Here is a 21,314-nt window from a genome sequence, read left to right as displayed (position 1 = left end):
ACTAGGGCAACAAAAAAGGGGAAAAATGGCCTCCAGGAGCGGTGGATTCATGGTGCAGGCACCGAGCCCAGCAATAATCCTGGAGGGAAAAAAAAAAAAATTACCATAAAAAAAGGCCCTGAATGTTAATGTTTAACTTCTTGACCTGTGTATTGATTACATAGCTATGTTCAGGTTATATATTTTTCTCAATAAAGAAAAGTTTAAATGTTGAAGAGAAATAGACTTAAAACAAATTAGGTACAATGTTGTAATTATGTAACTGGGTATCAGAAATATAGAGGTATATACTATTTCCTCATTTTGGTATAATTAAAAAGCTTTAGGCAAAAAAAAGCTTCTGTACAGCAAAAGAAACCACAACCCAAACCAAGAGACCCCTCACAGAATGGGAGAAGATCCTTACATGCCATACATCAGATAAGAGTTTAATAACCAACATATATAAAGAGCTTGCCAGACTCAACAACAAGACAACAAATAACCCCATCCAAAAATGGGGGGAAAACATGGACAGAATATTCACCACAGAAGAGATCCAAAAGGCCGAGAAACACATGAAAAAATGCTCCAAGTCTCTGATTGTCAGAGAAATGCAAATCAAGACAACAATGAGATACCACTTCACTCCTGTAAGAATGTCATACATCAGAAAAGGTAATAGCAGCAAATGCTGGAGAGGGTGTGGGGTCAAAGGAACCCTCCTACACTGCTGGTGGGAATGTCAATTGGTCCAACCTCTGTGGAGAACAGTCTGGAGAACTCTCAGAAGATTAGAAATGGACCTACCCTATGATCCTGCAATTCCTCTCCTGGGGATATATCCTAAGGAACCCAACATATCCATCCAAAAAGATCTGTGTACACATATGTTCTTGGCAGCACAATTTGTAATAGCCAAAACCTGGAAGCAAGCCAGGTGTCCAACAACAGATGAGTGGCTGAGCAAGTTGTGGTGTATATACACAATGGAAACTACTCAGCTGTAAAAAATGGTGACTTCACCATTTTCAGCTCATCTTGGATGGACCTTGAAAAAATCATGTTGAGTGAAATAAGTCAGAAACAGAAGGATGAATATGGGATGATCTCACTCTCAGGCAGAAGTTGAAAAACAAGATCAGAAAAGAAAACACAAGTGGAACCTGAAATGGAATTGGCATATCGCACCAAAGTAAAAGACTCTGGGGTGGGTGGGTGGGGAGAATACAGGTCCATGAAGGATGATAGAGGATCTAGTGGGGGTTGTATTGTTATATGGGAAACTGGGGAATGTTATGCATGTACAAACTATTGTATTTACTGTTGAATGTAAAACATTAATTCCCCAATAAAGAAAATAAAAAAATAAATAAAAAATAAAAAGCTTTAGGCGTGGTCCAGGAGGTGGTGCCATGGATAAAGTGTTGGACTCTCAAGCATGAGGTCTTGAGTTCAATCCCTGGCAGCACACGTACCAGAGTGATGTCTGGTTCTTTCTCTCCTCTTATCCCTCTCATAAAAAAAAATTAAACAAACAAACAAACAAACAAAAAACCCAAAAAAAACCTTAGGCTTAAAAATATTTTAAGTCTACCTGTAATCAAAAAGTCACATTTTCTTGTACTACCAACCTTTTTTTCCATATGATCCAAATCGTAGGACTGAAGATGTTCTCTGAGTTCAGGAAATGGTTTATCCAGCCGTAGATCCTCTAATGCATTATCTGGATGAGATTCTATTACTGTAAAACAAATAATCCCAAAAGACAGCCTTACTTCCCTAGTGATATCACTGGCAAGATATTTTACTTTAGGAATGTAGGAAATCTATAAGTGTTTTTATCATTGCTGCCATAGTTTCTCTCTATCCTATCTTTCTCATTAATAAAATAAATAAAATCTTAAAAAAAAAAAAAAAAGAATGGGAGACAGAAAGACACCTGGCAGCACTGCTTCCTTTGTGAAGCTTCCTCCCTGAAGGTGGGGACCAGGAGCTTGAATTGGGTTCCTCGGGCATGGTAACGGGTGCACTCAACCTAGTGTACCACCACCCAACCCCAAAATAAAATATTTTAACAGATTTTTAATTTCAACAAAAATAAAACCAAGATTTTTTTAAAGCAGAAATTTCATATGGGGGCCGGGCAGTAGTGCACTAGGTTAAGTCCACCTACTACAAAGCACAAGGGCCCTTGAAAGGATCCTAGTTTGTGCCCTCAGCTCCCCACCTGTGTGTGTGTGTGTGTGTGTGTGGGAGGTGTCATTTTGCAATCAGTGAAGCAGGTCTGCAGATGTTTCTCTCTCTCCCTATCTTCCCCTACTCTCTCAAGTTCTGTCTTATCCTATTAAAAAAAAAAGGAAAAATGGCCTCCAGGAGTAGTGGATTTGTAGAGCCAGCACCAAGCCCCATTAACAAGCCTGGAGGAAAAGAAAGAAAGAAAGAAAGAAAGAAAGAAAGAAAGAAAGAAAGAAAGAAAGAAAGAAAGAAAGAAAGAAAAGAAAGAGAGAGTTCATGTTACTTTTCAAAAATATTTATTTATTTTAAGTGAAAGAGGGATACAGAGAGAGCTACCAGAGCACTGCTCAGCTCTGGCTTATGGTGGAGCTGGGGACTGAACCTGGGACTTTGGAGCCTCAGGCTTGAAGTCTTTTGCATAACCATTATGCTATCTCCCCAGCCCAGAAACTTCATGTTACTATAGTTGTATAGTATTTAATAAATTGTTAATATATTTTATTTGTAAAATATATGAAAGAGAGAGAGACCCCAGAGCACTGCCCAGTTCTGGTTTTTAGTGGTGTGGAGGACTGAGCAGGGAGCCTCAAGCATGAAAGCCTTTTTTGCATAACCCTTATGCTATCTCCCCACAAGATCAAAATTAATAAAATGTGTGTTCAAGTAACATTTAATAAACTACTCTTCCTCTCCTGTGGTCTTCAATCTTCATCATCGTCCACTTAAAACCTCTTCTCTTGAATCCTGACCTCTTGCTTCCTTGGCCCAACATCTGTCACTCCCCATATCTTGGTATCACCAGGCACGCAGTTCTACATATGGGGAAGTACAACAATGTACATTAACTGCTGTTTAAACTATGCCTAATTTTCTCACTTACTAGCTATGTGGACTTAGCAAATAACTTCATCTTTCTGTGTGTCAGCTCATCTGTGAAAAGCAGATATATGGCAGGGGAAATAGCATAGTGGTCATGCAAAAAGACTTTTAAGCATGAGGTTAAATCTCTTCAATCCCAGGTTCAATCCCTTGCACCACCATAAAACAGAATGGAGCAGTGGTGTTCTGGTAAAAAAAAAAATAATAATTTAAGGCTGTGATTGCCACTTTGGGCTTATAATTAAAGCTGTGCCACTACAATTTTATTCTGTAATTTATGACTGACTAGGGGTGGGGGGGTTAGGTTCAGAGCAATAGTGCACCAGAATCACATGCCTGAGGCCCCACAGGTCCCAGGTTCAATCCCTAGTACCACCACATGTCAAAGCTGAGCAGAGGTCTGGACTCTCATTCATTCATGAAATTAAATAAATCTTAAAATAATAACTTTCTAGGCGGAGCTACGAGCAGCAGATCACTTTCTCTCCTCTCCTCTCCTCTCCTGGATCAACTAGGAATACCAAAGGAGACCACTTGGACCGAAACAAGACAGGACTAGAATGACCACAGGAACCCAGTAAATCACCCGTGAGTACAAACACGCGTGGCTGGTGACAGAGAGGAGAGAGGGGCCTAAGGAGAGATTAAGTGACTGCTAACAGTTCAACAGTTTATCAGTGGAGACACCACCTCCAGTCTGTTCCACAACAAGGGCACAGCTGAAGGGAGGAAAGGACTCCCCAGAGACTCACCAAGTGCAACTCTGAGTCTCCATTGCTACTACCCTCAGAATCTGAAGCAGCAACAGGGAGGGACACCAGGGGACAGAAATCTAACCGGGAAACTCAGAAGACCTATACCTCGGTGGCATAGCTGAGGGGCTGTGAAAGTCTCTTTGCATAACCACTGGATTATCTCTGCCACACCCTGCTTTATCTCTTGGTCAGGAGTCAGTGATTAAGGTAAGAAGCCTATTGATAGTTTAAAAGCCCTCAGGCTCCCATAGCCTACAGGGAAGAAAAAAAAAAAAAAGAGGCTTTTACACCACTGAGCTCCAACTCAGGGATTGAAAAAACTGTTAACTTCCACCACTGTGAACCCTTTAATTAACTTACTTAGACACAAGTCAATCCAGGCAATAGTGATCAATAATTTGAAAAGTACTGATAAAGGGAATTCATAACATAATATATAAAATGGTTAAAACAACAAGAAAAAATACTGGAGACTCAAACCAGGACAAGAGTCCAGCTAAAAGTCCTCCAGAGGGTGAAGCACAAAACAACGAGTTCAACATCCAAACATTAGCTAAGGAAATAATAACAGGAGTGAGTAAAGAATTTGAAAAAATTATAATCAGAAATGCAGGAACAACAAATGAGAATATGGAAGAAAATTCTAATTATCTCATGGTTATTAGAGAGCTGAAAGCTGAAATCGCTGAGCTAAGAAGGCAACTAGCTGAACAAGCTAAAACAGTATCAGAGCAGGGCAACAAAATAGATGAACTCCAGAAAGCAGTAGAGGGCAGAGAGAATAGAATCTATGAGGCTGAAGACAGAATTAGTAAGATTGAGGATGAATTAGAGACAACTGAAAAAGAAATAAGAGATCTCAAAAAGAGATTAAGAGAAGCTGAAAACAGCAACAGAGTCCTATGGGATGACTTCAAAAGAAACAATATACGCATTATTGGCTTACCAGAGGAAGAAAGAGAAGGAGAGGAAGAAAGCATTCTCCAGGCCATAATAGCTGAAAATTTCTCTAGTCTAGACAACACCAAAGACATAAAGATTCAAGAAGCCCAGAGGGTCCCAAACAGAATTAACCCAGACCTAAAGACACCAAGACATGTCATACTTAGAATGGAAAGGAATAAGGATAAAGAAAGGATCCTCAAGGCTGCAAGAGAAAAACAAAGAGTCACCTACAAAGGAAAACCCATAAGATTAGCAGCAGACTTCTCCATACAAACACTACAGGCCAGAAGAGAATGGCAAGATATCTATAGAGTGCTCAATGAGAAAGGCTTTCAGCCAAGAATACTATATCCTGCTAGACTGTCATTCAGACTAGATGGAAGCATCAAAACCTTCTCAGACAAGCAACAGTTGAAGGAAGCAACCATCACCAAGCCTGCCCTGAAAGAAGTTCTGAAAGGTCTCCTATAAACAACCAGACCACCACAAATAGGACATATATCAAAACACTCTAAAACTCTACAAGAATGGCGTTAAAATATCTTCAATCTTTGATATCAATAAATGTCAATGGCCTGAATTCACCTATTAAAAGACACAGAGTAGGAAGATGGATCAGAAAACACAACCCAACAATATGTTGTCTACAGGAAACTCACCTAACTCAACAAGACAAACACAGACTTAAAGTGAAAGGATGGAAAACTATCATACAAGCCAATGGCCCGCAAAAAAGGGCAGGAACAGCTATTCTCATATCTGACACGATAGACTTTAAAATAGATAAGATTAAAAAAGATAGGAATGGACACTACTTAATGCTCAGAGGATCAGTCAATCAAGAGGACTTAACAATTATTAATATCTATGCACCCAATGAGAAGCCATCTAAATACATCAAACTTCTACTGAAAGAGCTACAGCAATATATTAACAGCAACATAATCATAGTAGGGGACTTCAACACCCCACTCTCTCAACTTGACAGATCATCCAGGCAGAAAATCAGTAAAGACATAAGGGAGCTAAATGAAGAGATAGATAAACTAGAACTATTGGACATTTTCAGAGTCATTCATCCCAAGAAACTGGAATACACATTTTACTCAAATCCACATGGATCATTCTCAAGGATAGACCATATATTAGGTCACAAAGACAGCATCAGCCAATTCAAGAGCACTGAAATCATCCCAAGCATCTTCTCAGACCACAGTGGAATTAAACTAATACTTAACAATCAACAAAAGATTAGTAACAGTCCCAAAATGTGGAAGCTCAACAGTACACTTCCTAACAACTTCTGGGTCAAAGAGGAAATCAAGGAAGAAATCAAAATGTTTCGAGAGTTCAATGAAAATGAAGACACAAGCTATCAAAATATTTGGGACACAGCTAAAGCAGTCCTAAGAGGGAAGTTCATAGCTATACAAGCACACATTAGGAAACAAGAAAAGGCACAAATAAACAGCCTGATTGCACATCTTAAAGACCTAGAAGAAGAACAACAAAGGAATCCTAAAGCAACCAGAAGGACAGAAATCACTAAAGTTAGGGCAGAAATAAATAACATTGAGAATAGGAAACCCATACAAAAGATCAATGAAAGTAAATGTTGGTTCTTCGAAAGAGTAAACAAAATCGATAAACCTTTAGCCAGACTCACAAAACAAAAAAGGGAGAAGACCCAAATAAATCGGATAGTAAATGAAAGAGGAGATATCACAATAGACACTGTAGAAATTCAACATATCATGCGAGGCTTCTATGAACAACTATATGCCACCAAGCTAGAGAACCTGGAAGAAATGAATGATTTCCTAGATACCTACCAACTTCCAAAACTAAGTCAAGAGGAAGTGGATAACATGAACAGGCCCATCACAGCTAATGAAATTGAAATAGTTATCAAAAATCTTCCCAAAAATAAAAGTCCTGGACCAGATGGTTTTACAAATGAATTCTACAAAACCTTCAAAGAAGTACTAATACCTCTACTTTTCAAAGTCTTCCAGAAGATTGAAGACACTGGAATACTCCCTGCCAGCTTCTATGAAGCCAACATCACCCTGATACCAAAAGCAGACAGGGACACAACCAAAAAAGAAAACTACAGACCAATATCTCTGATGAACATAGATGCGAAAATATTGAACAAAATTCTAGCCAACTGGATACAGCAGTATATCAAAAAGATTGTTGATCATGACCAAGTGGGGTTTATCCCAGGCATGCAAGGTTGGTTTAATATACGTAAATCAATCAATGTGATCCACCACATCAACAAAAGCAAGACCAAAAACCACAAGGTCATATCAATAGATGCAGAGAAAGCCTTTGACAAAATACAACATCCCTTTATGATCAAAACACTACAAAAAATGGGAATAGATGGAAAATTCCTCAAGATAGTGGAGTCTATATATAGCAAACCTACAGCCAACATCTTACTCAATGGTGAAAAACTGGAAGCATTTCCCCTCAGATCAGGTACTAGACAGGGCTGCCCACTATCACCATTACTATTCAACATACTATTGGAAGTTCTTGCCATAGCAATCAGGCAGGAGCAAGGAATTAAAGGCATACAGATTGGAAGAGAAGAAGTCAAACTCTCCTTATTTGCAGATGACTTGATAGTATACATGGAGAAACCTAAGGAATCCAGCAAGAAGCTTTTGGAAATCATCAGGCAATACAGTAAGGTGTCAGGCTATAAAATTAACATTCAAAAGTCAGTGGCATTCCTCTATGCAAACACTAAGTTAGAAGAAATTGAAATCCAGAAATCAGTTCCTTTTTCTATAGCAACAAAAACAATAAAATATCTAGGAGTAAACCTAGCCAAAGAAGTGAAAGACTTGTATACTGAAAATTATGAGTCACTACTCAAAGAAATTGAAAAAGACACAAAGAAGTGGAAAGATATTCCATGTTGTTCATGGGTTGGAAGAATTAACATCATCAAAATGAATATATTACCCAGAGCCATCTACAAATTTAATGCTATCCCCATCAGGATCCCAAGCACATTTTTTAGGAGAATAGAAAAAATGCTACAAATGTTTATCTGGAACCAGAAAAGACCTAGAATTGCCAAAACAATCTTGAGAAAAAAGAACAGAACCGGAGGCATCACACTCCCAGATCTCAAACTGTATTATAGGGCCATTGTCATCAAAACTGCTTGGTACTGGAACATGAACAGACACACTGACCAGTGGAATAGAATTGAGAGCCCAGAAATGAGGCCCCACACCTATGGACATCTAATCTTTGACAAAGGGGCCCAGACTATTATATGGGGGAAGCAGAGTCTCTTCAACAAATGGTGTTGGAAACAATGGGTTGAAACATGCAGAAGAATGAAACTGAACCACTGTATTTCACCAAATACAAAAGTAAATTCCAAGTGGATCAAGGACTTGGATGTTAGACCAGAAACTATCAGATACTTAGAGGAAAATATTGGAAGAACTTTTTTCCGCATAAATTTTAAAGACATTTTCAATGAAACGAATCCAATTACAAGGAAGACTAAGGCAAGTATAAACCTATGGGACTACATCAAATTAAAAAGCTTCTTCACAGCAAAAGAAACCACTACCCAAACCAAGAGACCCCTCACAGAATGGGAGAAGATCTTTACATGCCATACATCAGATAAGAGTTTAATAACCAACATATATAAAGAGCTTGCCAGACTCAACAACAAGACAACAAATAACCCCATCCAAAAATGGGGGGAGGACTTGGACAGAATATTCACCACAGAAGAGATCCAAAAGGCCAAGAAACACATGAAAAAATGCTCCAAGTCTCTGATTGTCAGAGAAATGCAAATCAAGACAACAATGAGATATCACTTCACTCCTGTGAGAATGTCATACATCAGAAAAGGTAACAGCAGCAAATGCTGGAGAGGGTGTGGGGTCAAAGGAACCCTCCTACACTGCTGGTGGGAATGTCAATTGGTCCAACCTCTGTGGAGAACAGTCTGGAGAACTCTCAGAAGGCTAGAAATGGACCTACCCTATGACCCTGCAATCCTAAGGAACCCAACACATCCATCCAAAAAGATCTGTGTACACATATGTTCTTGGCAGCACAATTTGTAATAGCCAAAACCTGGAAGCAACCCAGGTGTCCAACAACAGATGAGTGGCTGAGCAAGTTGTGGTCTATATACATAATGGAATACTACTCAGCTGTAAAAAATGGTGACTTCACCGTTTTTCAGCTCATCTTGGATGGACCTTGAAAAAATCATGTTGAGTGAAATAAGTCAGAAACAGAAGGATGAATATGGGATGATCTTACTCTCAGGCCGAAGTTGAAAAACAAGATTAGAAAAGAAAACACAAGTGGAACCTGAAATGGAATTGGCGTATCGCACCAAAGTAAAAGACTCTGGGGTGGGTGGGTGGGGAGAATACAGGTCCATGAAAGATGATAAATGACATAGTGGGGGTTGTATTGTTAAAGGGGAATCTGGGGAATGTTATGCATGTACAAACTATTGTATTTACTGTTGAATGTAAAGCATTAATTCCCCAATAAAGAAATAAATTATTAAAAATAATAATAATAATAATAATTTTCTAAAGCTGTAGCTAAAGCAAACAGTAGCAAATCTCACACACAATAATTTTACCTGGATGTTCTTTTATAATGATCCTCATATAACCAACTAGTCCATACGTTCTACAGATGAGAAGAGGAATTTGAGAATTCCAGAGGGCATCTGCTAATCGTAGTAATGTACTGTAAAATGGACAGTAAGAACATAAGCAAATATGAAAATGTTTTAAAATAATGCAACTTTCTTACAAAGTAATACAAAGGCACTTCAATTGCATGTATGTAAGCAAAATAAAGATGTACTAAAAAGTAAACAAAACCATGGTCTCCCAAGAATGTATCTTTTGGATACTGGGATATGAAAGCTTTATAATTTGTACTAATGAACATGTTACTGAAAACTCACATCCTAAATATTTCCATAACAAAGAGAAAAGTAAACCTTTATATACACTCCACAAGTGTTCCCTATAACTAAGGAGTTATAATTAAATAGACTTGCTTTTTAACAGAATATTGCTCAGCTCTGGCTAACAATGGTGCAGGGAATTGAACCTGGAACTTTATAGAGCTGCAGGCATAGAAGTCTTTTTACATTAACATTTATGCTATCTCCCCTGCCCATTCCCTATAATTAATTCTAACTAGTTTTCTTCACTAAAGACAAGCAATGATAAATTTAACTACTCTAAATATGTCCCCTCAAGTCTCAATATTTTTCTTCTCTTTTGCATACTGGAGTATAAATCTTCAGTGCTCTTTCAAGTCCAAGTTTCTTGAACAATTAAAAATTTTAAAATCGGGGAGGTGGCACGATGGTTAGACTTAAAATCATGAAGTCCTGAGTTTGATGGTCAGGATTGCATGTGCTGGAGTAATGTTCTCGCTTGTTTGTTCCCATCTCCCCCCCCCAAAAAAAAAATCTCCTCTCTCTCTTGTTAATAAACTTGAAAATAAAAACAAGCAAAAAGAAATTTAAAAACAACAGAATGTTCAAGAGAAAACTAAACTATGCGAATCTAACAGGAGATTAAAGGAGCATATTAATATTAAAATTTACCTTTCAGGAAGCTGAGTTGCAACCACTATGGTAAACCTACAGAAAAATGAAGGATCATTGTCTAGAAGGTTTTCTGGACTCTAAATAGGACAGGGGAGAAAAACCCAATAATTTCACAATTGTATTCAACATGGCAGGAACAGTTAAAACTATTATAGAACAAATGAGGCAACATACTAGACTCCAATGTTAAAAGTAATTCAATCCTCAACTAAATATAAATAATATGAAGGTTCAAAATTCTAAATTCCTATGGCTTTGAATTATAAATGACATTTCTGCACAGAAATAATCATGTATATATGTATAAATAAGTACCTCTTCCACAAAACTTCCAGAGACATCACTATTTAATTCTTGCAAGAATTCCATGGCAGCTTGAGCTCGGTTCTTTTTAAAAGCAAAAAATTTTACTTGAATTAGAACAAAAATTATTAAAATGTAACCCCCTCAATTTTTTTTGTTGGACAGAGATCAAGAGGGATAGGGGAGAGAGAAAGGGAGAGAGACAGAGAGACACCTGCAGCACTGCTCCACCACTGGCAAAGCTTTCCCCTTGCAGGTGGGGGGGGGGGTCCAACCAGGGTCTTTGTGCACTGTAACATGTGCATTCAACCAAGTGCACCATCACCTGCCCCCTAGCCCCCTCAATTTACTGGTCAGGCAAACTTACTATAAAACTACTCAAGTATCATGCACAGGTATGACAAGTCTGCTTTTCATGTTTAAATTGAGACTTAAACATATTTCTTAAAGATGAGTTAAACTTATTCAGAGTTCTTAAATGACTACCATACTTATACTCTACTTTTTTGATTAGTCAGAGTTAGAAAACCCTGGATAATAAACGGGCATGTCGACGTTCAGACTTAACTAAAACTTCCACATCTACACTCATATACAAGAAGCAGTCATTTCTATTCTGAATATTGTACTAAGCTAACTAATATGGTTTTTAATACGAAATAAAAAATAAAGGACATTCTGACTATCAGTTAGGAATTTTATAACCTAAAATTCCATCCTCTGAACATTAACGCATTACTCAAGATTTACCTGTAATGTAGGACACAGTATAACAACATAGACAGTACTTCTACGTTCTTAAACTACTAAACATATAAAAACAAGATCAGGAAAATACAAGCTAATTCAACTTTTTTTCTCAGAGTAGTGAGTTCTTTTAAGGTCGAAGTTTTTTGAGCTATCAAACAGTGGCACCATCAACTACTCAAAATATAAGTGCATTTTACAATAAATTGCTATATTGTTTACCTTGCCAATACTGTTCTTCTGAAGGAAAAAACTAAAATGGAGAAAATTAAAAGAAATTAAGAGCTTCGTTGACTATGTAAGAAAGTTTTTTTGTACTATCAGGTACATTTCATTAACAATACAAAATAAAGCATAAAAATATTTGCAGACTACAACTATTTCCGTTGAAGAAGGAAACTGGGTAAAACTTGTGATGAGTGCTATTTAAAGTATGTGCCACAAACTACAAATTTCACAAGATGCTCTGGAAGAAAAGGGTTCTCTGGCTTTAAAATGATTTGGAAAACACTGGGGAGATAGTACAATGGCTGTGCAGAGGACTTGCATGCAAGCAAGAGGTTTCAAGTTCAATCTCCAGCACCATTACTCAGAGCTGTGTAGTACACTAGTGTGGAGGAGAAAGAGAAAGAAAGATTTTTTTTCCGCAATCATGGAAATAGATCATGTGAAATAGCATGATATTCACATATTCAAACTATTATTAAATAAATATAATTTTTTTAATTTGAGAAGCACCATATGTTAAATTCCTTTCTGAAAATCCATAGTATATGTGCTGCTTAATGACAGGAATACAATACAGAGAAATAAAATGTTGTCTTTGCATATACATTATAGAGTATACTTGTACAACCTGGCTCTAGAAGGAGGAAAAAAACTCTTATCACATCTCGCTTTAATCAGCCAAGTAACCAAAGATAACAGTGCTTTTTCTTAGTTTTTAAATTTTTAAATTATATTTATTTAGTGATATAGACAATCAGGTATCTAGAGGAAGGGAGAGACAGAGAGGAAGAGAGACAGAGAGACACCTGCAGCCCTGCTTCACCACTCACAAAGCTTTCCCCTTGCAGACGGGGACCAGGGGCTTGAACCTGGATCCTTGCACATAGTAACATGCTTGCTCAACCAGGTGCGCCACCACCTGGCCCCAACAGTGCTTTTTCTTTGTGCGTTTTTTTGTTTGCTTGTTTGTTTTGTTTGTTTTTGCGAGAGCACTGCTCAGTTCTGGCTTATGGTGGTGCAGGGGATTGAACCTGAGACTTTGGAACCTCAGGCATAAGAGTCTCCACATAACCTTTATGCTATCTACTCCCACCCACAGTGCTTTTTCTTTACAGACATCAATATAAATGGATTATATTGCTAATAGTAGAAATTTATACCACCCAGAGAAAAGATATTAAGCTAAATATGAGGGGAGTTGGGCAGTAGCGCAGTGGGCTAAGCGCAGGTGGCACAAAGTGCAAGGACCGGCGTAAGGATCCCAGTTTGAGCCCCCGGCTCCCTACCTGTAGGAGAGTCGCTTCACAAGTGGTGAAGCAGGTCTGCAGGTGTCTATCTTTCTCTCCCTATCTCTGTCTTCCCCTCCTCTCTTCATTTCTCTCTGTCCTATCCAACAATGATGACATCAATAACAACAACAATAATAACTACAACAATAAAACAAGGGCAACAAAAGGGAATAAAAAAAAAAAGCTGAATATGAGGGTTGAGGAGATAGCTCAGCATTAGAGCACAGAATTTACATGGAAGGCAGCAGGCTCAATCCTCAGCACTTTCACATGCCAGAATGAGAGATGCCTCTCTCTCTCATCAAAAAAAAAAAAAATTAACTTTAGCAGTCATGGAAATAGTTCAGCTGATAGACAATTTGGTATGCTGAGGTTCCCAGTTCAATACCTAACACCATATAATACTTTGGCATGTGTGTGTGCGTGCCTGCCTGCCTACCTGTCTCAAGTGAAATTCTCACATATGCAATAAGTAAAGTCTATCTTTAAAAAGACCCTAGAAGCCCCAGAGATGGTACAATGGGTAGAGAGCACAACTTGAAAGTATGAGGTTCTGAGTTCAATCCCCAGCATCTCATGTGCCACAATGAAGTTCCGGTTCTCTCATAAATAACTGCATCTTAAACAGAGTGACAGCTCAGTACTAGATCACAGTATCTGCAATGCCTAAGGTCGCAGAAGCCCTAGATTTAATTCCCAGTATCACCATATGCCAGAAGTGAATGGTGCTCAAGTCTCTCCCTCATAGAAATAAATCTTTAGGGAGTTGGGCGGTGGCACAGTGGGTTAAGCGCACGTGGCACGAAGCGCAAGGACCGGCCTAAGGATCTTGGTTCGAGCCCCCAGCTCCCCACCTGCAGGGGAGTCACTTCACAGATAGTGAAGCAGGTCTGCAGGTGTCTTTCTCTCCCCCCTCTCCATTTCTCTCTGTCCTATCTAACAACAACAACATCATCAATAACAACAATAACTACAACAAAAGGGAAAAATAAATAAATATTTAAAAAAAGAAATAAATCTTTAAAGCTCAATACAATCAAATCCTGATTTTCCTTATCTATAATCACTGTATTTGTTCACTGGAAAATAAGAGATTACAGGGGGTGGGGGAACAGCATAATGGTTATGCAAAAAGACTCTCATGCATGAGGCTCCAAAGTCCCAGGTTCAATCCCCCGCACCACCATAACCCAGAGAGCTGAGTCATGCTCTGGTTAAAAAACAAAAAACAAACAAACAAAAATGAAAATAAGAGATTCCAGACTTCAAGTCTTTGAAAAAGCAACTTTGAAATAAAAATTTAGTGGTGCTATGAAAACCTAAATACAAGCATCTTTCAAGGATATAGGTCATCTTTAAGACAGCACTTTTTAAAAAAGATTAAAAAAAATTTTTTTAATATTTATTTTCCCTTTTGTTGCCCTTGTTTTTTATTGTTGTTGTAGTTACTACTGTTGTTGTTATTGATGTCACTGTTGTTAGGACAGAGAGAAATGGAGAGGAGGGGAAGACAGAGAGGGGGAGGATAGACACCTGCAGACCTGCTTCACTGCCTGTGAAGCGACTCCCCTGAAGGTGGGGAGCCGGGGGCTTGAACGGGTCCTTGCGCTTCCTACCACGTGTGCTTAACCCACTGTGCCATCACCCAACTCCTAAGACAGCATTTTTATAGAGACTATGTAGGAAGAGATATACATTAACTAAATTCAGGTGATACCATATATAAAAGATAGTTTTTATTATACGCAAAATGTAAAAATTAAATTTATTAATAATTACAGACTAACACCTAGTAATCATTGCAAGGACTTAGGGAGTATCTAAATTTCATGGATAAAGAAGTAATGGTTACTTCTTTGTATTTAGTAACAACAATAAAGGTAATAATGACAAATACCTTGTAATAACAGCCTATTTGCAAGATATTATTGTGCATGCTCCTAATACACTTACTCAATCCATCCTTGCCATTACTCTAATCTTTAGTGATCATTTCCAGCTGAGAGGTAAGTCACCTTAATTGAGAAGGTGAAGCTGGAGTGGCCTGGGAGGTGGTGAAGTGGATTAACTGCCGCGCCTTCAAGCATAAGGTACTGAGTTTGATCCCTGGCAACACATAGGCCAGAACGATGCTCTAGTTCTCTTTCCCTCCCTCATCCCCTCCTTTCTCACTAATAAGTCATTAGAATGAAGGTGAAGCTGAGATTTAGGCCTCATTCTCTCACAACAATGCACAACCTTCCCTAACATATACTCCCCCCACCCCCCCAAAGCCCGGGCCTTGTGGCACAATTCACTGCCCAGCTCTTTCAATCAGAAAGATGAGTGGATGAGAGAAGGACAGAGAGAGAAACAGAGAGAGAGAGAAACAGAGAGAGAGAGAGACTGACTCTGACTCCGACTCCATAGCACCAGAGCTTCAAACATGGCTCAGACCTGAGTCACATACAAAGCAAGTACTATCTCCCTGGCTCTAACATGCACATGTATGGAAAGAATAGAACATACTTATTTCCAGCATCTTCTCCGCTGACCTGATTTCCATCAATAATTGTAAATGAACCAATACCTAAGAGACAAAATGGAGTCAGTCAAGAATATGTATTTCTAACTCAAACTTTAAAGATGTAGACTGAGAATACAACTACAAACAAAACTACATTACCGGGTAGCACCAAGTTTTTAAGAATTTCTGTTCCTGTAGCTGTTGCATTTATTAAACAAACATGAGCAGATTCTAATGCTTCTTGTCCATGATCACCCCACAACCTACAAAACAAGACACAGATTCACCATCTTAGAAACTTTCATAACAACAGAACTAGTGCTGTTAGATCTTTTAAAGTGTTCTTGCACAGAATAACTGATATGATAACCCTGGCAAACATGTGAGAGGAGATATTGGGGACTATAGAGTTTAGTAACCTAAAACTCAGTCTTGCATTAAGGGGTGTTCAAGTCAGAACTAGAAACTTGGTCTTTCAGCTTCTTGTCCATTATTCTTACCAAATCAAATGACTTACAAAAACAGTTTCTAGATATACTCAACATTTAGAAATGCCTTGGACTTAAACCCTGTTGTTCTTTATTTCATTTATCCTTAAGTTACAATGAGCCAGTATATTTTAATATCATGACATTAGACTTGTCACTATGTTACCTGCAAGACTAAGCAAGATCTGTGGCAAAAAGGGAAAAAAAAGTTAGCATAATCTACAATGCTTTATGTCAATTTTACAGGAACGTTTTAGAATTTAATATTCAACAAACATTCTAAAGGTATAATTAGTAAATGCATGCATCAACAAACACTAAGATGTAATAAAAGTTAGAAATATGTGTTGTGATCTGATTTATACCAGCTTATTAACAGGACAAGACACACAATCACACATAGTTATCTGGGCCAATCTGGTTACCTTCACTAGAAAAGCCTATAAACCCAGGTACTTGAGCACTGTAATGTGTGCACCCAACTAGGTGAGCACTGGGGCATTTCTAAGTATTATTCTAAGAAAGAAGTCAAACATGAAGTCAATCCACCATACTCTTACTGGCTGGCGTAAGGGGAACAGGGCCTTGCTGACTGGCAGGACACCTTTGCTTGTTTCCCTCTGGCACTAAAAACCATTAACCATTATTTAGCCAGTTTAAAGACTAAAGAAGCCCAGGGCTGGGGAGATAGCATAATGATTATGCAAAAGGCTTTCATGCCTGAGGCTCCAAAATCCCAGGTTCAATCCCCAGCCCCACCATAAACTAAAGCTGAGCAGTTCTCTGGTAGCTCTCTGTGTGTATCTTTCTCTCTGTGTCTCTTTCATTAGAAATAAATAAATAAGTAAAAAATTTTTTTTAAAAAAAGCCTAAATCACAAGGAAAAACCACAACTGGCAGTAGAGGACTGGTACTTTACTTTGACTTCCCTGTCAGCTGATTTAAAGCAAATTCCCTTTTAGTCTTCAGTCAGTGTGTCTTCCAAAGCACATAACAGTTTCAGATGTCTTGTTTGTTTTTCTGTTTGCTGAATATCCATCTCTTACTCCATGCTTCACAAGAACCCAGAGCACTGGAGCTTCAATGCCTAGCACAATATATTGCTCAGGATATGTGATCACTGAGCAGCTGTGAAATACATGGAAGATGGACTAGAAACATCTGTATTTCCTATTAAAGTAGAGAACACAGAAGACAACCAATACTTCTGGTTGATGGATGCCTGTGTAGTTGAAGAGTGAGATTAAGAAAACACTGGAGCCTCCCACACACACACTTTTTTCCTGCTGCCAGTGTTATTGGTGAGGCTCAGTGCCCATATTAAGAATCTATTGCTCCTGGTGGCCATTTTTCCTTTTTTTTTTTTTACCAGAGCACCACTCAGCTCTGGCTTATGGCGGTGCAAGGGATTGAACCTGGAACTTTGGAACCTCAGGCATGAGAGTCTCTTTGCATAACCACTATGCTATCAACCCCTGCTCTTTTTTCTATTTTTTAATTGAATAGGAGAGAGAAATTGTGAGAGGTGGGGGAGACAGAAAGGGACAGAGACTTGCAGACCTACTTCACCACTGATAAAGTGTCCCCTCATGGCCCGGGAGGTGGTGCAATGGATAAAAATTATAGATCCCAACTTCAATCCCTGGCAGCACATGTACAGAGTGATGTCTGTTTTTTTTCTCTCTCTTCTATCTTTCTCATTAACAAATAAAAAAAATCTTAAAAAAAAAATAAAATAAAGTGTCCCCCTCTGTGGAGAACAGTCTGGAGAACTCTCAGAAGATTAGAAATGGACCTACCCTATGACCCTGCAATTCCTCTCCTGGGGATATATCCTAAGGAACCCAACACATCCATCCAAAAAGATCTGTGTACACATATGTTCTTGGCAGCACAATTTGTAATAGCCAAAACCTGGAAGCAACCCAGGTGTCCAACAACAGATTAGTGGCTGAGCAAGTTGTGGTCTATATACATAATGGAATACTACTCAGCTGTAAAATATGGTGACTTCACCGTTTTTCAGCCGATCTTGGATAGACCTTGAAAAAATCATGTTGAGTGAAATAAGTCAGAAACAGAAGGATGAATATGGGATGATCTCACTCTCAGGCCGAAGTTGAAAAACAAGATCAGAAAAGAAAACACAAGTAGAACCTGAAATGGAATTGGCGTATTCCATCAAAGTAAAAGACTCTGGGGTGGGTGGGTGGGTGGCTGGGGAGAATACAGGTCCATTAAAGATGATGAATGACATAGGGGGGGTTGTATTGTTAAATGGGAATCTGGGGAATGTTATGCATGTACAAACTATTGTATTTACTGTTGAATGTAAAACATTAATTCCCCAATAAATAAATAAATTATAAAATAAATAAATAAATAAATAAATAAATAAAGTGTCCCCTCTGCAGGTGGGGAGCAGGAACTCCAACCCGGGTCCTAATGCATGATAATGTGTGCACTTAACTGGGTTCACCACCACCTAGCCCCTTTTCTTTTTTATAACTAAATAATTAACTCTTTTTTAAAAATATTTATTTTTTATTAACTTATTTTATTTATAAAAAGGAAATATTGACAAAACCATAGGATAAGAGGAGTACAACTCCACACAATTCCCACCACAAGAAGTCCGTATCCCATCCCCTCCTGATAGCTTTCCTATTCTTTAACCCTCTGGGAGTATGGACCCAAGGTCATTGTGGAATGCAGAAGGTGGAAGGTCTGACTTCTGTAATTGCTTCCCTGCTGAACATGGACATTGACAGGTCGATCCATACTCCCAGCCTGCCTCTCTCTTTCCCTAGTCAGGAAGGGCTCTGGGGAAGCAGTGCTCCAAGACACATTGGTGGGGTATCTATTTATTTTAGATAGAGACGGTGAAATTAAGAAGGAAGGAAGAGATAGGGAGAGTGAGACAACTGCAGCACTGCTTCAAACCTCATGAAGCTTTCCCCCTGCAGATGGGGGCTGGGGACTGGAACCCATGTACCTGAGCACTGTAATGTATGCACCCAACTAGGTGAGCACTGGAGTATCTCTAGGTATCATTATCCCAAGAAAGAGTCAAACATGAAGTCAATCCACTATACTCTTAATGGCTGGTCTAAGGGGAACAGGGTCTTGCTGACTGCTGCCTGGCAGGACACCTTTGCTTGTTTCCCCCTGGCACCCAAAACTCAATTGTCACTATACAAAGGTAAAGTGTGGTCCCTAAATGGTCAAATGTGTGCTCAAACAGGTGCGCCACCATCCGGTCCAGTGTGATCCTTAAATGGACTGGACTCAATAAAAACTCTTGTTACAGTTGTCTAGTAACCTAAAATATCTTCAATTCCTTTACATACAGTTCCATCTGCATTCAAGACACAGGGAACTCTCAGAATTGGCAAAAGCACACAGTTTATGTTTCTGTAGCTTTCTTTTCCTTGAAACCTGGGAGCAAAATGATAGTGAATCTCACCTCTGGAAAGCCAGATGGACCTTAGTTTACTCCTGGCTCAAAAATAAGGCAGTCTTTGCACAAGTTATCTAATTTCTCCACGGCTCAATTTCCCTTTCTGTAAAGCAGAGAATGTCCACCTTCTGGCCTGCTCCCACGATTGAGTACCAAAAGCACTAGGTTGGAGGTGCAAATACGAGTTCTGATCCCCACTGACATATTATAACCTCTGACTTGGGGGTTCCGGAAAGAAGGGGTACCAAACACTTTTGTTACGTGCATTACCTTAACATACCAAAGATGTTCAATAAATAATGGAAGGGGAGTATCAGAAGAAAAAGGCTAAGGAAAGGAAAGTGAGTAGTCAAGGCTCTGACTACTTAGCTATGCAGAGTCCATTAAAAGCACTAAAGAGGACATGCGTCCACATGTGCCTCAAGTGTAAAAGGCCAGATTTCCAATCCAGGCTGGGGGCGGGGAGGGTGGAGAAAGTAAATGATCTCTAGCAACTTTTTATACTGATTATGTGTGCAACGGGTAATGTATTGGGCTGAATGAACTATCAATATTATTAATTTCACCTCTTTACCTATTTTTTTTTTTAAGGTAGCCACGAGAAAACGTAGTTGCATAGGGGAGACGAGCCTTAGTATTTCTCTTGGACAGCAGCGGCTCGGAACAATACCTCTAATTCTCGGGGCCGCTCTCGAGGCTGGGGGTGGCTGGGGGAGCTCCCACTCCACCCCGATTAAGCAAAATGTGGAGCCTGTGCGCAGACAGACCTGCCCGGCGGTGCACCTGGCAGCACACGCCGCGAAGCGTGCGGACACGCCCCTGGGGGGGGAGCAGGGGGATGGCGGCCGCGGGGACAGAGCGGCCCAGGCCCGACACGCAGCGCCGCGCCCGGGGCCCCGCACCGCCCGGCGGCCCGGCAGGAGGCCTGAGCGAGGCCCGACCGTGCTCCCCAACCGCGCCGCCCGCTCGCTCAGGCCCAGCGGGCCAGGATGCAGACGAGCCTGCTGGCCCTCCCGCCCGGCTCGGGGAGCCTCGGCTCACCTCAGCTGCCGGTCGTACTTCTGCTCTTTGAGCAGCTTCACCGGCTGCGCCATGGCCGCGCCTGCCGCACCAGGAACCGGCGAGCTGCTGCCGCGTACTAACACCGCCAGCTCAAGTGCGCAGGCGCAGTGAGCAACTCTTCGCCTCGGCTGTTTCCTGGGCGCCGCCTGCAGGGGGCGCCGACATTGCACTGCGCACGCGTCGCCGGAGCTATTGGGCCTCCAGAGCGCAAGGTTTGATTCCCATGGGGCTCTGGTGGATGCATCTATCTTGAAACACAGACACTTCTGGTGTGCTAGTTTGTTTGCTTGTTTTGTTAATTTGCTTGTTTTGTGTCATCGCCGGGGCTTCACCGCTCCTGAATGCCTTTTTTTTCTTTAAGATAGGAAAAGACTGTGGTCCGGGAGGTGGCGCAGTGGATAAAGCATTGGATTCTCAACCACGAGGTCCTGAGTTCCATCCCCGCCAGCACATGTACCAGAGTGGTGTCTGGTTCTTTCTCTCTGCCTGTCTTTCTCATGAATAAATAAATTCTAAAAAAGAAAAAAAAAAGATAGAAAAAGACAGAGAGAAGGAAAGTGTGAGAGAGAGAGACAACATGGTGCACCTTGTTGAGCGAGCATGTTACAATGCAGAAGAACCCAGGTTTGAGCCCCAGGTCTCCCTCCACCTGCAAGGGAAAGCTTTGCGAATAATGAAGCAGTGTTGTAGGAATCTCTCTCCATCTCTCTCTCTCTCTCTCTCTCTCTCTCGATTTCTGGATTTCTCTATCCAAAAAATTAAGATAAGGGGCCAGGCGCTGGCGTGCCTGG

The 21,314-nt window shown here is 40.0% G+C and overlaps 1 protein-coding gene across 1 annotated transcript in view; it reads right to left on the bottom strand.

Annotated features, from left to right (window-relative positions):
• NAE1 (NEDD8 activating enzyme E1 subunit 1) overlaps positions 1–20,630 on the bottom strand; it is a 39,714-nt gene extending 19,084 nt beyond the window's left edge. Inside the window, exons 1-8 of the mRNA XM_007517759.2 lie at positions 20,503–20,630; positions 15,673–15,776; positions 15,516–15,576; positions 11,713–11,743; positions 10,756–10,827; positions 10,438–10,517; positions 9,451–9,560; positions 1,614–1,723 (exon numbers count right to left, since the gene is read on the bottom strand). Coding sequence (XP_007517821.1) covers positions 1,614–1,723; positions 9,451–9,560; positions 10,438–10,517; positions 10,756–10,827; positions 11,713–11,743; positions 15,516–15,576; positions 15,673–15,776; positions 20,503–20,555 — 621 coding nt within the window. The 5' untranslated portion in view covers positions 20,556–20,630. The remainder of the gene's footprint in view (positions 1–1,613; positions 1,724–9,450; positions 9,561–10,437; positions 10,518–10,755; positions 10,828–11,712; positions 11,744–15,515; positions 15,577–15,672; positions 15,777–20,502) is intronic.
• Positions 20,631–21,314: the final 684 nt, after the last annotated feature.

This window comes from Erinaceus europaeus, chromosome 2, assembly GCF_950295315.1.
Source record: "Erinaceus europaeus chromosome 2, mEriEur2.1, whole genome shotgun sequence".
NCBI lineage: Eukaryota > Metazoa > Chordata > Mammalia > Eulipotyphla > Erinaceidae > Erinaceus > Erinaceus europaeus.
The sequence above is the reverse complement of the archived record's forward strand: the minus strand, read 5'-3'. Positions and strand labels throughout refer to the sequence as shown.